The 18,213-nt window shown below is 40.1% G+C and overlaps 1 protein-coding gene across 2 annotated transcripts; it reads left to right on the top strand.

The window, feature by feature from the left end:
* The first annotated feature begins 13,054 nt into the window (after nt 1-13,054).
* On the top strand, nt 13,055-16,884 carry LOC122005722 (receptor-like cytosolic serine/threonine-protein kinase RBK1). 2 transcript variants are annotated; one of them, XM_042560867.1, is made up of 10 exons: nt 13,055-13,638; nt 13,730-13,851; nt 13,949-14,055; nt 14,150-14,815; nt 14,896-15,144; nt 15,238-15,404; nt 15,479-15,558; nt 15,634-15,781; nt 15,991-16,140; nt 16,361-16,884. In XM_042560867.1, the coding sequence occupies exons 1-10, from the start codon at nt 13,324-13,326 to the stop codon at nt 16,595-16,597; spliced, it is 2,241 nt and encodes a 746-aa protein (XP_042416801.1). In that variant the 5' UTR covers nt 13,055-13,323; the 3' UTR covers nt 16,598-16,884. The 2 variants fall into 2 exon arrangements, with proteins under 2 accessions (XP_042416801.1, XP_042416802.1); XM_042560868.1 differs by having other exon boundaries at nt 15,991-16,119.
* The last annotated feature ends 1,329 nt before the right edge of the window (nt 16,885-18,213 follow it).

Here is an 18,213-nt window from a genome sequence, read left to right on the forward strand (position 1 = left end):
GTCACGCCCCAAAGGAGTCCCCGTCCGAAGAAATTTCGGCAGCATCTCCCCTGTACGGCGGACAATCTGAAACTTTCTACATATCTCCATACCTCAGCCACATGCGGTTGGAATAATAATAATAAATATAACACAATCACCACGCAGTTTATATAGATATTTAGCCTCTGGCTGTCACAACCACGCAGTTAATAATAGTAATCACAATACTACACTGACTCGAAATCCACCCTACTCCACTACACTCGTAAAACTCAAAACCGACGAAACTCACCTCTTCTGCCGTCCAGGCAGGCATGTAGTAGAATAAAACCAACTCATACCAAAACTATCAACGATAAGAATCCATACACAATCCATAAGTAAAACCAACTCAAGACTAAGTCCAAAACATAGTCAAATAAGAAACAAAACAAAACCAAAAGACAACTACAGCTGGTGGTCTGCAGAGGACTAGCAACTGGAACTCTCTCCTGACAGCATCATCCTGAAATATAACAACAATGGAGGCGGGGTGAGTCCAACACTCAGCAGATACAACTGATATACAAAGTAAGGAAATAACACCTAGCACTAATTATGCGTACAGTCTCCTGATGTAATAAAGGTAAATGCAAACTGAAATAACAGGAGTATACTGTACTAACCAGGTCCTGAGTATAAGGTCAAACAGTCCAAGGGATAGGGAAATCCTGTATGCATGTCAAACATAGGTATCCAAACAATATGCAACATATAAATGCAGCAAACACAAACACAAGCAATAAATGCATCATGCATATGATGCCAATGATGCGTCCTGGTCACCCCTGATGCCAGTCGATCATCTCACACAATAGTGAGGCCGAGTGGGTAGGGCTGTGACAACCGTGCACTCTGTCGTCACTACTCCTGATGAGTGACCGAGTGGACGGGATGCTGTCGGAGTACACCTATCCTCCTACCCCAAAGCGCAATGCTCTCAACTCCCGGTACACGATGACGGGGAGGAATCCCTGCCGGATAACACGTTGTATCACACTACCCATGAGCGGACCAACGGTGCCTAACAGAGTCCCTGCTGCAACACACTCTGCCTGAATCGACCACTAACCCATGAGTGGTGGTGTGTGCAGATCCATGTAACTGGCGATGTGCTCAACAATAATGGAGCGGACTGTCGCACAGCATGCAATCATGCAAATGGTGCATGGCAATAACCATAAAAACATCCTGACCTAATCCATATATATAGAAAAGTGCACCCTAGGTCAACGGATCATATCGAATCAAAGGTATACAGAAGGTATAAAAACCTAGGTCCTGAACATGGTGAAACATGGCATATCACTACCCGCTATAAGCATGTATAAACAAATAAAGTATACATGGGATGCAAATCAAGCAATCAATCAATCATGTATCAGATATTGGGTAGTGACTAACCGAAAGAAATAAAGGGCATAATTAATGCAACTTGTTAAATTCACTACTATGTATATCAAATGACATAAGTCAAAAGTACCCGCCTCCGAAAATAGAAAGGTCCAATCTGACTCCGAGATACTCGTCTCGCGTCAAAATCCTGTGTCATGAATAGAAATATATTTTATTTAGCTACAACCATATAAATAGCTAAATAAAAATCCTTTACACTAAATTAGGGCAAAACCTTAATCCATAAACCTTAACCAACTAGGGTTAGCTTCCTAAACCCTAATTCGTTCCACTATACAATTTGATCAAGGTCTATTTATATATATATATATATATATATATATATATATATATATATATATACATCCGGCCTAACAAAATAAATTCGAATCAAATTCCATTTCTTAACCTTTCCTTCAATTCAATGCATGCTACAACAAAAGAAATCACTGCACTACATCTTACCTCAATTTCCACAACCGTTCTTGGTTGGAAATCAAAGAATTTTGCTGGAAGCAGTGACTGCCGGATCCAAGAAAAACCCCACAGCAATTTATCCTCTTCTGGAATTCTAGTACCCTGTTCGGACCAAAAATGAGGTAAATAGGGGAGATCACAAATCAGATTCGAGATTCAACCACAGTACAGAATTAAATCACTATAATCTCAATACCAACCATACTTACCTCCAAGATCCGGCTAAAACACAACTCGGTATTGTCTTCGGCACTACCAAGCAGAGACACAAGAAGAACTCGTCACTGCTTGCTCCTGTCTGATACTAAACCCAAACAGATACGCACCGGCAAGAGACCCAAAACCAGATACACTATCCTGATCAAAAACAGAAATTCAAAACCAAGAATCCAACAAGGGTAGGCTGCTCACCTCACTACTGTTTTGTTCGGATCCAACAGCAAGAGAAAACCTAGGGCACAACGCAAGAAAACCAGAAGAAGGCGAGGCTAGGGCTCGGCTCTGCCCCTGGTCGAAGATGTGCGCTGGTGAGGAAAGAAATGAGGGGATCGCAAGTCCGAGAGGAGAAGTCGGCCGGAGAAGTAGGACTGAGGAGAACAGCTCGGCCGGCGGCGACGCGACAGCAACACACCGAGAGGGAGAGGTCAGGTTGTGCCAGGAGATGCCGAGCACTGCTGGGCGCTAGGGCACAGGCGCTAGGGCTTTTTGGACCGGCGGCGCTGGGTGGAGTGGCGTCGACTTCTTCCCTTGGTCACGGATTAGGCACGAGGGAGAGAGGAAAACCGCCGGGGTCGCAGGTTAGAGCTCCGGCGGTTAGGGCTCGGAGATGCCTGGCGCGCGGCGAGGCTCGAGCACTCGGGTTCGGCGAGGAAGAGAGAACGGCGGAAAGAAAATAAAGAAAAGGCAAAATAAATAAAGAAAAGGAATTAAGAAATTCAACTTTTCCTCATTTAAATGGGGTAGCCTAAACAGGCTTTTCCGGACCCCGTTTTTATCCCCGTCAACTCGTCCGTACGAGCTCTGAAAAATTCCCGAAAAATTTCCAAAAATTTCGGGAAATTCCCTTATTAATATTCGCCTATTTTTCGGTATTTTACATTCTCCCCCACTAATAAAAATTTGGTCCCCAAATTTCGTTATCTACCTTTAGCAAACACTAACAACAGGTACAGCGTATGAATGCTGAATGGTAAATTAAATCACATATCTCAAGGGAAATGATGGGGGTATCGAGCTCGGATAGTATCCTTGAGCTTCCAAGTAGCTTCCTCATCCGAATGATGCTGCTATCCAACTTTAACCAGTTGGATAGTCTTGTTCCGCAACTGACGCTCTTTCCGGTCTAAAATCCATACCGGAACCTCCTCATAGGTGACGTCAGGCTGAAGGAAACTGAGATTATCTATCAACACATGTATCAGATCGGGTACGTATCTCCTCAGCGTAAATACGTGGAATACGGCGTGAACGCCTGCCAAGGACGGCAATAGTGCCAACCGATAAACTACTGCTCCAATCCTTTCCGAGATCTGGAAAGGTCCAATGTATCGCGAAGCTAGCTTACCTCTGAGGCCAATCTCTTCACCCCTTTCGTGGGTGAAACTCGCAGAAATACCTGGTCGCAAATGGAGAACTCTAAGGGTCTCCGACTCCGGTCAGCATAACACTTCTGGCAGTCTTATGCCTCTGACATCCTCTGCTGATAATATGGACCACTTTGCCTCACGTTGAGCTCCATGAGGTCTCAACAACTGGGTCTCTCGGATTCTCTTCCTGATCAACGACTGAGCAACCATCGTAACAAGAATACCCTGCTCTGTCTGTCCCTGCTCCTTAATGTCTAACTTGGAGAAACCCTGAATCAAGTCTGTGACCACAACTCGGTGGCAAGCTAAAGTCCCTCTGGACTTCTGGCTAAGTGCATCGGCAATTACATTAGCTTTTCCCCTGTGATAGCTAATGGTACAATCATAATCTTTCAGGAACTCCATCTATATCTTCGGTCGAAGATTAAGTTCCTTCTGAGTGAACAGATATTTGAGACTCCGATGGTCAGTGAGAATCTCAATGTAATATCATACAGGTACTGCCGCCAAATCTTCAGGGCAAAAATAATAGCGGCCAACTCCAGATCATGAACTGAGTATTTTCTTCTCAGGCTCCCTCAACTATCGAGAAGCATATAAGAACGCTCTACCGTGCTACCTCAGAACAGCACCCATACCCTGTAGAGACCCGTCGGTGTAGAGGACAAATTCGTCCTCTTCCGAAGGTAAAAACCAAAAATCAAAGCCGACCCTAGTCTCCGCTTCAGCTCCTAGAAGCTAGTCTTACAATCCTCAGTCCAAGTAAACTTCACGCCTTTCATGGTCACGCGTGAAAGTAGCATAGCTATGCGAAAGAAACCCTCGACGAAAGGTCTGTAATATCCTGCGAGTCACAAAAGACTACGGATCTCCTACACTTATTTCGGCTGCTCCAAACGGTAACAACCTCTATCTCTTGTGGAACCACAGTACACTCCTACTGGTGACCGTGTGTCCCAAACATCATAACAAAAACAATCCAAACCAGCACTACTGATAATCACATATAGATGTTCTCATCGAATCATCTCTAGATCTATGCAAAGGTAGTGTACGTGACTCACCTCGGATCCGTAATAGATCACAACATCGTCCACAAAGATAATGGAAACCTATCCAAACATCCTCGACATACCAGGATCATCAAGTCCCTGAAAACATCTAAGGCACTGTAAGCCTATATGGCAAAAACCAAGACACATAATGTCCGTATCACAGACATTCCTATCCATAAGATCTCCGATAATAAATCAAAAAAATCTGATCATCAATAACATAAATCACCAAAGAATAAATCCTCCAGGGTGAGAGCAACGCTCCATCACAGGAAACACCACATATGTGGAAGCAACGCTCTACCACAGGAAATCCTCAATATGTGGGAGCAACACTCCACCACAAATAATCTGAAATATGTATCTGCAATAAATATAGGAGCAATGCTCCGCTACCAGCAATCCGTAATATGTGGGAGCAACGCTCCACCACAAAACAATACCTAAGTACCCTAAGACACCTAACTATCCAGCTAGAGACTGTACAAGATCTCTCTACCACAATTCGCTGTGGTTAGCCTAGGATATAACGACCTAGTAACTAATCAAATCCATCATCCACTCTATCAGCATCCTAGTGGGTCATCCACTGATAGGAAAATTAGTTGATGGGTTAATTCAACAAATGACATAATGCAGTCACTCCACATTCTACATTCAGTATAAGTAGAATCATCATACTGCTACCAATGTATACACCTAGCACACATGCTCACACAACATATATATGATCAACAAAATCCTCCAATTATTATACACCAAACATACTCACAACTCAGGTATAATCAGTATGATACCTCCAATAATACATACCGAACACGTGTGCAAAATCAATGTAAGTAAAATCAACAATACACCTCAAACAACACTCACATGACATATCTTCACCTATGCCAAGAGTATAACCAACATATACTTCCAATAAAGCATACTAAACCCAGGTGCACTCACAAATCAAACATAATCAAAAAGTTACCTCAGATACCACACCAAACACATATGTACATATCACAACTCAGATTAAATCGACAAAATACCTCCATCAAAACACCACCGATGTACTTATACTACATCTCGGATTTAATCAACAAGATATCTTCAGTAATACCTCCAGATACATACACCCAACTACATATCTATGATCCACAAGGAACCTTCAAACCATATCAGAACATGGGTACATATACTACTTGCAAATGGACAGTCTACCACAGGACTCCTACAACCCAAAACAATCATGATATACATGCAAAATCAGCATACCAACTCAATCAAAGAGACCAACCTTATGCTACCAACACTCATGGGTTACCGGTATATCTAAACAAAATTCATGCATATGTATCAAGCATGAATACATCAATCAAAGGCAACCCAAAATAAAGCAGCCTAATCATCCAGTAATAACCCTGCTCTAGGTTCAAAGGAACTGGTATCGGACAAGAAAAATATACACACCGTGGTATAACATTGCCAGTCAATGTCATACACTACCAAGACTATATCCCATGGAAAAAAATTTTATCATCATAAATCCAAATGTACTCTCCCAGTTTACACAAGTAACGATTATATCCCATAAGTGTTAAGCAATTAGCTCTACACTTCCTTACACCAGCGGGGTCACATATCCCAACGCACCCTCTAAGTTATCCCACCAGGTATATACAGTCCACGGTCAAAGTCTTCATGGAATAGGATACATCGATCCTTTATAAACTATCCAAGCTGAAAATGATTTCTGACTAAATCAGTCCTTCCCACGTCATTACAAAACATGTACTCAAATGTGCTCTAAATACATAACTAAGCACAAATAACCTAAAGGTTCGAACCTCTAAAAATAGAGTATGACAATCCTTTACTGATCAACCAACAAAAACTAAATCATTCATCTACTAACTAATCAAAAATACCTTAATCCTCCACCAGCAACTAAGGTATATCCAACCACATAATACCATATGCATAAATGTGTACGACCCAAAAGATAAAGTCAGAATTCAAGATCATCAAGACACTCTCATTTTTATCCTCAAAAATATCAACCCACATAATATCAGATGAATCAGTCTCTACTCCACATGAGAGCAAGTTAGCATTCAAAACATCAAATCATTATTTATCCACATAGTCCAATATCAGAGGAAGCAAATATCAATTTTATCATCCTGTTAATTAACCACAACTAACCAGATATATTAAAATCTCATGGGCACACTCAACCGTAAACTCTCTAGCACCCGATTAATAATCTGATCACCAACTATAAACATCAAACCTGTGAATATCATATATGACACTCACTATGTCACCATCAACAACAACCCAAATAATAGATCATCAAAATAGTTATCCACTAATAGATCATCAAACAACCACATAACATTTACTCTCATAAATCATTAGAAATCAACACATCACAATATCTGATCTTCCAATATCCCTCAACCTCAAATCATTCTCAACAATGATCAAACATGATAACTCTCCAATGACCAATTTTCATCGTATCGGATACCCTAATATCCAAAAGATACGAGTATAAAAACTCTACTGGCTAAGTCCACAGGAATATATAGGTATCATCTATTACCCAGCTAACAATAGCAGAGGCTGATATGTGCCTCCATCTCCTAATAGTAGTAACAGAAGCTAAAACTACTGATGGTATGATATGAAAAATCACCAGTGACTATAATCCTTGATCTCTATTAGGGTCGACCAAGATCAGTGGCTAACCCATCACATGTAATATGGCCACAACAACCAGACAGATAATAAAGATAAAGTGCTAATAAATGTCCTAACTATCATAAAATAAACATCATACCTATTTGCCGTCTGGAGATGTTCCATCGCTGTCCAGTCCCCAACTTCTGACCTCAAAATTCCGAACGAGAAAATCATCGGAATCCATATAAATCCGAAACGGAAGTCTGAAACATAACCATAACGGAAATCGGTACAAACCGAAATAGACATCCAAAAATCCAGAACACCAAAAGCAGGTATCCATAACCAGCACTGATACCAATAAATTGGTATCAGATAAATCTCGAAAATCCAAAATACGAAAAAAATCCAACAAGTATCGCCAAACTTGGCGCTCTGATACCAAGTAAATAAATTGGTATAAGGTTATCCCAAACATCAAAAATACGAAAACAAAAGATCGTATACCTGTGCTCTGATACCACTAAATTGTCACGCCCCAAAGGAGTCCCCGTCAGAAGAAATTTCGGCAGCATCTCCCCTGTACGGCGGACAATTTGAAACTTTCTACATATCTCCATACCTCAGCCACATGCGGCTGGAATAATAATAATAAATATAACACAATCACCACGCAGTTTATATAGATATTCAGCCTCTGGCTGTCACAACCACGCAGTTAATAATAGTAATCACAATACTACACTGACTCGAAATCCACCCTACTCCACTACACTCGTAAAACTCAAAACCGACGAAACTCACCTCTTCTGCCGTCCAGGCAGGCATGTAGTAGAATAAAACCAACTCATACCAAAACTATCAACGATAAGAATCCATACACAATCCATAAGTAAAACCAACGCAAGACTAAGTCCAAAACATAGTCAAATAAGAAACAAAACAAAACCAAAAGACAACTACAGCTGGTGGTCTGCAGGGGACTAGCAACTAGAACTCTCTCCTGACAGCATCATCCTGAAATATAACAACAATGGAGGCGGGGTGAGTCCAACACTCAGCAGGTACAACTGATATACAAAGTAAGGAAATAACACCTAGCACTAATTATGCGTACAGTCTCCTGATGTAATAAAGGTAAATGCAAACTGAAATAACAGGAGTATACTGTACTAACCAGGTCCTGAGTATAAGGTCAAACAGTCCAAGGGATAGGGAAATCCTGTATGCATGTCAAACATAGGTATCCAAACAATATGCAGCATATAAATGCAGCAAACACAAACACAAGCAATAAATGCATCATGCATATGATGCCAATGATGCGTCCTGGTCACCCCTGACGCCAGTCGATCATCTCACACAATAGTGAGGCCGAGTGGGTAGGGCTGTGGCAACCGTGCACTCTGTCGTCACTACTCCTGATGAGTGACCGAGTGGACGAGATGCTGTCGGAGTACACCTATCCTCCTACCCCAAATCATAAATGGGGGAGCGCAATGCTCTCAACTCCCGGTACACGATGACGGGGAGGAATCCCTGCCGGATAACACGTTGTATCACACTACCCATGAGCGGACCAACGGTGCCTAACAGAGTCCCAACGCACACTGCCTGAATCGACCACTAACCCATGAGTGGTGGTGTGTGCAGATCCATGTAACTGGCGATGTGCTCAACAATAATGGAGCGGACTATCGCACAGCATGCAATCATGCAAATGGTGCATGGCAATAACCATAAAAACATCCTGACCTAATCCATATATATAGAAAAGTGCACCCTAGGTCAACGGATCATATCGAATCAAAGGTATACAGAAGGTATAAAAACCTAGGTCCTGAACATGGTGAAACATGGCATATCACTACCCGCTATAAGCATGTATAAACAAATAAAGTATACATGGGATGCAAATCAAGCAATCAATCAATCATGTATCAGATATTGGGTAGTGACTAACCGAAAGAAATAAAGGGCATAATTAATGCAACTTGTTAAATTCACTACTATGTATATCAAATGACATAAGTCAAAAGTACCCGCCTCCGAAAATAGAAAGGTCCAATCTGACTCCGAGATACTCGTCTCGCGTCAAAATCCTGTGTCATGAATAGAAATATATTTTATTTAGCTACAACCATATAAATAGCTAAATAAAAATCCTTTACACTAAATTAGGGCAAAACCTTAATCCATAAACCTTAACCAACTAGGGTTAGCTTCCTAAACCCTAATTCGTTCCACTATACAATTTGATCAAGGTCTATTTATATATATATATATATATATACATCCGGCCTAACAAAATAAATTCGAATCAAATTCCATTTCTTAACCTTTCCTTCAATTCAATGCATGCTACAACAAAAGAAATCACTGCACTACATCTTACCTCAATTTCCACAGCCGTTCTTGGTTGGAAATCAAAGAATTTTGCTGGAAGCAGTGACTGCCGGATCCAAGAAAAACCCCACAGCAATTTATCCTCTTCTGGAATTCTAGTACCCTGTTCGGACCAAAAATGAGGTAAATAGGGGAGATCACAAATCAGATTCGAGATTCAACCACAGTACAGAATTAAATCACTATAATCTCAATACCAACCATACTTACCTCCAAGATCCGGCTAAAACACAACTCGGTATTGTCTTCGGCACTACCAAGCAGAGACACAAGAAGAACTCGTCACTGCTTGCTCCTGTTTGATACTAAACCCAAACAGATACGCACCGGCAAGAGACCCAAAACCAGATACACTATCCTGATCAAAAATAGAAATTCAAAACCAAGAATCCAACAAGGGTAGGCTGCTCACCTCACTACTGTTTTGTTCGGATCCAACAACAAGAGAAAACCTAGGGCACAACGCAAGAAAACCAGAAGAAGGCGAGGCTAGGGCTCGTCTCTGCCCTTGGTCGAAGATGTGCGCTGGTGAGGAAAGAAATGAGGGGATCGCAAGTCCGAGAGGAGAAGTCGGCCGGAGAAGTAGGACTGAGGAGAACAGCTCGGCCGGCGGCGACGCGACAGCAACACACCGAGAGGGAGAGGTCAGGTTGTGCCAGGAGATGCCGAGCACTGCTGGGCGCTAGGGCACAGGCGCTAGGACTTTTTGGACCGGCGGCGCTGGGTGGAGTAGCGTCGACTTCTTCCCTTGGTCACGGATTAGGCACGAGGGAGAGAGGAAAACCGCCGGGGTCGCCGGTTAGAGCTCCGGCGGTTAGGGCTCGGAGATGCCTGGCGCGCGGCGAGGCTCGAGCACTCGGGTTCGGCGAGGAAGAGAGAACGGCGGAAAGAAAATAAAGAAAAGGCAAAATAAATAAAGAAAAGGAATTAAGAAATTCAACTTTTCCTCATTTAAATGGGGTAGCCTAAATAGGTTTTTCCGGACCCCGTTTTTATCCCCGTCAACTCGTCCGTACGAGCTCCGAAAAATTCCCGAAAAATTTCCAAAATTTCCGGAAAATTCCCTTATTAATATTTGCCTATTTTCCGGTATTTTACAGAGGCACTCAACTACTCAAGAGATCAGGAAATTGACTTGAATAACCTCGTTTAACTAACAGTAAAGAGAGTATGATTGCTAGCTCTGTGTTGCTAATTACTTTTAACCTTTACTGGCGTTGTAAATCAGCAATCAGAAATGATGCCGGCTCCATTATCGCAAGAGAAAGCAACCAGGAAATTAAACGCTAACAATTGAGTAACCATTACCACCTAAACAACAGCAGTAAAACTACACAGGTTCTTCAGTGCAACCCACATCAACAGCAACACGAGAGAGAGAGAGAGAGAGAGAGAGAGAGAGAGAGAGAGAGAAGATAACCATTTAGAGCCTGAGAATGAGCAGTAGAACTACACAGTTAGTCTATGTTAAACTAACATCAATTACTGCAATCAACATCAAAAAAACGAGAAAACTGGTATAATGCGATCAAAAAAGGATCTTTCAAGAATTTAGGATCAGAGAATGAGCATTTAGAATGAATAAATCAGTAAAACCTAAAAAAATGCATCGAAATCAGTTCCCGTGCGCATAGGAGATATTTTGAAAACTAAGCTAAAGAAAAGAGATCGAGTACCGAAGAGCTGAGGCGGCGAAGGCTGAACAGATGGAAGAATCGACACTGTGATTGTGAGCGAAACCACCGAGTGAGCGACAGGGACGAAGAAGAGGGAGCGACAGGGGCAAATAAGAAGAAGAGGAAGAAGCCGATAGAAAAAAGAGGGTCAGGCACGGGAAGAAGTTGGCACACGGCGCACGGGAGAAAGCAGTCGACAGATGAAAAAAAAAGGGGGTTTTAAAAGGGGCATTTAAGTAATTCTAGTTCTTCAGGATAAATTCCCTATCCAAATCAGATGGGTTTTGGTCTGATTTACTTTTGCACTATTTCATAGAATTAGAATTCAATTCTTGAGCGATTCCATATCAAAATTTTATACCAAACAATGAAATTGAATTTCAATTCCATTAAGAATTCAATTCTTAGTCTTTCCAAACATAGTGTAAAAGATTACAAAAAAAAAAAATTATGTTTTAGACATTATAAATTTGCCCATAAAAAATAGAGATTAAAGTAATATGAATTTTGTAAAATTAGGAGTTTTTTTAAGCATAAATAAGTGAGTAATAAAGAATATGATAATCTTTGTCAATATTGGTTACTTTGAAATCATAGATAAATTTTATTGGTCTCTTGAAGTTCAGACTTCCGGTTTGTAATATCTGATTGTCTTCTAGTCGCTTTCGTAATTTATACATCGAATCATAGTTGAAATCCAACTAAAATTAGCTACGATCTTTTCTGAGTTTACCTTCCTATTTAAGTTGTAGTTTGGGTCTAACCAAGCGGTCGGAAGCCGATGACGATGGACGGGCCGCCCTTGATCGACGTCAGATAGTTCGTCAACCTTAGTTCTACTTAAACTATATTTAGATGGAAAGATAAATTTAAAAGAGACCATAATTAAATGTCCAAATTATGAAAGGGACTAACAGAGAATCAAAGATAGCATATATGAACTCCTCTTAAAGTTCATTAATTGATTCAAATTTAAAATTTTAAGTAAAAAAATTGGCTATCTAGTAATTTTAACTAAAATTATAATAATTTTTTTATTTTAAAAAATAATTCAGTTGTATGTCTTTTATTTCAAAGGGACTAAAAGACAAAATTAATCATATATTTGTTTTTGACTAAAATTACTATATAAATATTTTAAAATCTTTTTTAAATCCAAATAAATAGATATATTGGGAGGTTAGTGGTGGATGTCTATATATACTTTTAAAGTAATCAAAAGACTAAAAATAAAAATTGATAGTTTACTAATTTTGTTTAACATTAAAAAATAATTATGTAATAGTTTTTTTGACAAAATTGCTAAAATATAATGTAATAGTTTTGACTAAAGCTACTATAAGACTGTGTAGGAATCATATACTAATTTTGATCAAAATTGCAAAACTATTGTATAGTAAATTTTAATAATTTTTAGATAACTTATTCAAAAAATTTGTGATAATTTTTAAAAAATATGATAAGGTTTATATCATTTGGATTTTTTTATTATTTTTTTTATGATTTTATAGATTTATGAAAGGTTTAAGTTGGTATTATCACATTACTGAAACAAAATTGACTAAATTGGAGAGATTTTACAAAAGTTACAGTAATTTTAATAGTAATAATAAAGAACTTCCTTTTTCATTTTTATCCATTTATTATCATAATCATATATTTTTATAATTACCATCATCATTTCATTAAATTCTCACTTATGAATAATAATAATAATTATTATTATTATTTATTGTGACTGCAATTTCCCGTACTTGCTTTAATCCCTGCATTTTCCGGTTCTTTCTGCTGCGTGTTCCTGATTCAAGAACCAGTGAAGTAGAAAAGAGAGGGCTGGTAAAACAATGGAGGGTGTCGTCGAGATCAAGGATTCCTGGCGAATGAGTTGGGATTTTGCCATCTCTCACTCTGCTTCCACTCCACACTGAGGACGCTGAAACAGGCAGAGCGAGATCCCAGGAGCGGAAGCGGAGAGAGATCAAGATCACCGAAAGAGGACGGAAGAGATTGCGCAAGACCTAGACCACGAGGATGGCCATAGAAGAAGATGCAAAGAGGAAGATGAGCAAGAAAGGGGAGGCCTTTGAGCAGGAGCAGAAGACAGGAGAGGATGGTGGAGGCGGAGTGGGGAAGACAGTGGTGGTCGGCGTCAGGACGGACTCCCAGAGCAGGGAACTGCTCACTTGGTCGCTTGTAAAGGCGGCTGCCACCGGAGACCGTGTTGTCGCTCTCCACGTCCTGTACTCCGCCAAGGATCCTGGCGATCAGCCCGCTGCTATGTTCTCGCTCGCCAAGGAACTCGATGCCATGCTCGCTGTCTACGAGGGCTTCTGCAATCTGAAGCAGGTTCGCTTCTCTTCTGCCTCGAAATCGTAGCCTTTTCCTCAAAATTGGGATCCCCTGGTTGGCTTTCGTTTCTGATCCATTTCTTTGGCAGATCGACCTCAAGCTGAAAATTTGTAAGGGCTCGTCGATTCGGAAGGTTTTGGTGAGCGAAGCGAAGGCTTTTGCTGCGACGATGCTCATTCTTGGGGTCAACAAGAACAACCACGCCGGGGGGTGAGCCGTAGTGGTTTCTAGTAGTTCAATGTCTTGTAGTCATGCATCTTTCTTTGGTCCTAGTATTCACTCGTTTGAGTTGCTTTGCTCTCTGTAGATCTTCTTCCATCTCTGTAGCTAAGTTTTGTGCCAAAAAGCTGCAAAGCGATTGCTCTGTGGTTGCACTGAGCGAAGGGAAGATTGTTTTCCAGAGAGAAGCAACAGGTTAGCCTTTCGCTGGGAATCTTGTAGTCTCGGTTTTTGTTCTTTCATTTCGCTTTTATTTTCTGTAATTTACGTAGTTTAATACTCTGAACAGAGAACATCAAGGCTCAGAAAAAACCGAGCAAACCAAGTAAGATTAACCGTGATGAGCACAACGAATTATTCTGTCTCCTCCCGATGGTAGGGCCGAAGAAATTGATTGAAATAGACTCCGACCCTCCATGCGTTCCAATTGAGTTGCATGGTTCTAGACCTTCTGATGAGAAAAGTTTATCCACCGCTGGTATATCACCTAAAAATAGTTGTTCAATCTGCTCACCTGAAAATGATACTGATCCATCAAACGAGTTGAAGAACAGAGGACAATTGGCCGTTGTTCCATCAAGTAAATCTGAAGTTTCTCCAAGCAACTCTACTCCCACTGTGGCTAAAGATTTTCGAGAAGCCCGGCATGGTTGGTCTTCGCTTAGAAGGTCTGTCTTAATCTTCCAATGGGCAAAGCGGTTACCAAGTCGACAAACTTCTGTGCATCCAGACTGTAAGTGGAAGAAGTTAGATGGAGATGTAAGAGTCCACCTTGAAGGAGGAAATGAAGAAATTGTTCAGGTTCAAGGTGATTCACCACCATCCTGTTTTCTTCTCATTGATGCTGAAGGTAGGTTGCTTGAAGAATTGGAGTTTCTTCAAGAGAAGTATTCGTCTATTTGTAGATTATTCAACCACGAGGATCTTGTGCAGGCGACATCTAACTTCTCTCAAGGTTTGCTTCCCTAAATTTGTGATGCATTGCAGTTTGTAATCATCTGACCTTTTTTAATCTTAGTTCCATGTGCAATGCAGAGAATTTGATTGGGAAGGGTGGTAGTAGCAGTGTCTACAAAGGCTATTTTTCAGATGGCAAAGAATTAGCTGTAAAGATCTTGAAACCATCTAAAGATGCATTAAAGGAGTTTGTTTCAGAGATTGAGATCAACACCACTTTGAATCACCAGAACATTATCTCATTGCTTGGGTTTTGCTTTGAGAATAATGGCCTGATGTTGGTCTACGACTACGTATCACATGGTAGCTTGGAGGATCTCCTTCATGGTAAGCTATTTGCACCTGTGGTTTTGGTAGTTTCTATATTTTATGTCCTTTTCTTTATCTGAGTCATGTGTACCCTAACCAACTGTCCTCTAGGTGAGAATGCAGGCAAACATGTCCTCAGTTGGACTGAAAGATACAAAGTGGCAGTAGGTGTTGCAGAGGCACTTGATTATTTACATGGTGGTGGTGGTACTGAACCTGTGATTCATAGGGACGTGAAATCTTCGAACATCCTTGTCTCTGAAGATTTTGAGCCACAGGTGTTGTATATTTTTGCTATAAGTCTTCTACAGTATCTGTAGTCCACTAACAATTTTTTTCCTGAATATTTCAGTTATCGGACTTTGGATTGGCAAAATGGGCATCATCTTCAACATCACAACCAATTTGTGATGATGTTGCAGGAACTTTCGGGCACGGTTTTCTCTTTCCATTGATTTATTTTTGAGATTTTAAGTACAACATTCTAACCTACCTCTTCAATGGCAGGTACTTAGCTCCTGAATACATTTTGTTTGGGAAAGTCAATGAAAAAATTGATGTCTATGCATATGGAGTTGTGCTTCTTGAGCTCCTTACAGGAAGGAAGCCCATCAGTGCTGGTTGTCCTAATGACCAAGAGAGCCTTGTCTTGTGGGTATGCTTTGATTGTTTTTTCTATTTGTAATGTCAAATCTAAAAGCTGTCAGCTGGATGTTTTTATAAAATAACTTGATAATTTTCAAGAGTTTAAAACAATTGTCTAGACTAGAGCACTGGCATCTTGAGATTTATAAATCTTGCCTTTGTTAAACTTATTAGAGGCAATTCAAGGCTTTTCGGGTAATTTACCCTATCTAATTGCAGGCAAATCCAATCTTACAAGACGGAGATGTTAAGAAGCTAATAGATCCATGCTTAAAAAATGAATTCGATAGTGCTCAAGTGGAAAGGATGATCTTAGCTGCTTCCCTTTGTGTAAGGCGGCAACATCAGGCACGACCTCAAATAGCCCTAGTAAGATGTTTTTTTCCTGGTCAGAGTTCATGATAAATTTATGTGTGTGTATATCTATAAATAATGATAGATATATATTCTTGGTGATGTTAAGGGTTTAGACTTGAAAAGGTTTTTGTAGTGTGGTCAGTGAAGCCCTATCGAACAAGATTATCTACTATTTTTCATTGATTTAAAAAGCATGCAACTTAGCTTATGTTGCAAACTTACGTGACGCCAGGTCCTGAAACTACTCCGTGGAGATGATGATGCTGTTAAATGTGCAAGGTCAGAAGTCAGCTCTCATTCTGACACAGCTGACGATGAACTTTTTAACCTAGAATCGGACATCCGCTCGCATCTTGCTCTCGCACTGCTTGATGTTGAGGATGACACAAACTCAGTTAGCAGTACCATGAGCACTTCTGTGGAAGACTACTTACAATGGAGATGGAGCTGTTCGTCAAGCTTCAACTAACTATATCCAAAGTGTGCTGGCGGCACCTTGTCGATAGTGTTCATATTTCCTAATTCCTCGGTTTTCATTTGTTTCCTCGATATACAGCAAAGTAGGAGCAACTGTTGTCGAGTATCCTCTTTTCTTCATACCATGACATGCCAAGTGTTCAGAGAGTTTCTTTTCTTCAAGGTACCACTTAGATCTTCTCTGTTGTTCTCAAACAAAGATCAAGGAACTATTTACAGAATTGATTGTTATTCCTTACTATTTGCTACTTCAGAAAAGCTCTGCAGATCATTTTTCTAGTTGGTTGATTGAAAATGTTGCTTCATCATTGATGATTTTCATGGGGTATTTTTTTTTTCTAAATTCTGTTGAATTGCCAACTACATGTTCAATCATGAAAAAGATCCTAAAGCAGGTTTCTTTTAGTTGTAAATTAAGTCATATAATCAACTTGAAGCAGTTGGTTAAGAGCAAAGTCTTGAACAAAAATAGGAATAGCAATGCTTATTGGGAGGTGGCAGACTCTTTTGTGCACAAATAACATTTTATAAATGATTATGATCTCTGTACTCAAGTAAAAGATCTCCGGTTGACTTTGTTTTTCAATTGGTGAATTCCTAGTGATTTTTATATACCATTTGTTGACATTGTTTTTCTTCCTTGTTTTGATTTTTTTTTCTCGCTCTTTCGTATCTTTCATCCAAGTAAATGAATCCAAAAGATATTTTCTATATATATATATATATATATACACACTAGAATTTATTAAAAATGGATCAATCGGTAATTTGAGGTAAAAGACATCTTAATTGCAATGACCGTATGTGAGTTCTGAGTTTTCAAGCTATAGACTATTCGTAGGTGAAATAATGAAGTTTCGAGATTTATGCTTCACGAGAGTGATCTATCATCTTCATCATTTCCGCTCCATAATTGATCATTGATCTTCATTAAAAATATTTCAACTCAAATTATGATTTCTTGAATTCATCCACCTAGTCCCCTCGGATGGGTCTAGTGGTTAGCGCATGAAGTGTTGTCACTATGAGATCTGGGGTTCGAATCTCGGCAAAGTCGAGGTAAATGTCTTTCTTATGTGCTAGTCACTATTCCAAAAGCTAGTAGCAGTCCGTGATTTACCTTCTTCGTGTTCGCCTTGGGACGGGTTGACGGGAGCGCTAGAGGTGAATGTATTCACCTTTTACCACCTTGAGTTCATCTATCTCAACATAAAACATCAAACTCTGTCTTGAATCAAGTCTCTATTATAATCTACCAATATTCAAAGAGTGGTGGATGCATCATGGAGTCTCCTTTCAAATAGTCAATTATTTCCTATCCCAAACAGCGTGCTCGTTACCTACGATGACATCTAAATTTCATCTTACGGAAGACACCTTTAGGTACTATTCATCTGAAGGTTTTTTTTCTTTTGTCCTGCAAAAAGATGCTAGTCCAAAAACACCAACCTTACAAAACAAAGTTAGCATAGTTATAAAAATGAGTAGTAATTAATTCATGTCCTTTCAGGACCAGGAACTAGTCAAGGTCTCAGATTGAGATTCGTAATGGACCTAACCTAGACTGGCGCCTACTGTCTCCTCAACCGGGACGCGTCCTCACTTAGT

The sequence above is a fragment of the Zingiber officinale genome, chromosome 7B (genome assembly GCF_018446385.1).
Source record: "Zingiber officinale cultivar Zhangliang chromosome 7B, Zo_v1.1, whole genome shotgun sequence".
NCBI lineage: Eukaryota > Viridiplantae > Streptophyta > Magnoliopsida > Zingiberales > Zingiberaceae > Zingiber > Zingiber officinale.

Bases quoted from the DNA above. Each gene is read 5' to 3' on its own strand.
- LOC122005722 (XM_042560867.1), top strand. From the start codon at position 13,324: ATGGCCATAGAAGAAGATGCAAAGAGGAAGATGAGCAAGAAAGGGGAG. The intron at 13,639-13,729 runs GTTCGCTTCTCT...TTTCTTTGGCAG, and splicing joins GCTTCTGCAATCTGAAGCAG to ATCGACCTCAAGCTGAAAAT. The intron at 15,782-15,990 runs GTATGCTTTGAT...ATCTAATTGCAG, and splicing joins AAGAGAGCCTTGTCTTGTGG to GCAAATCCAATCTTACAAGA.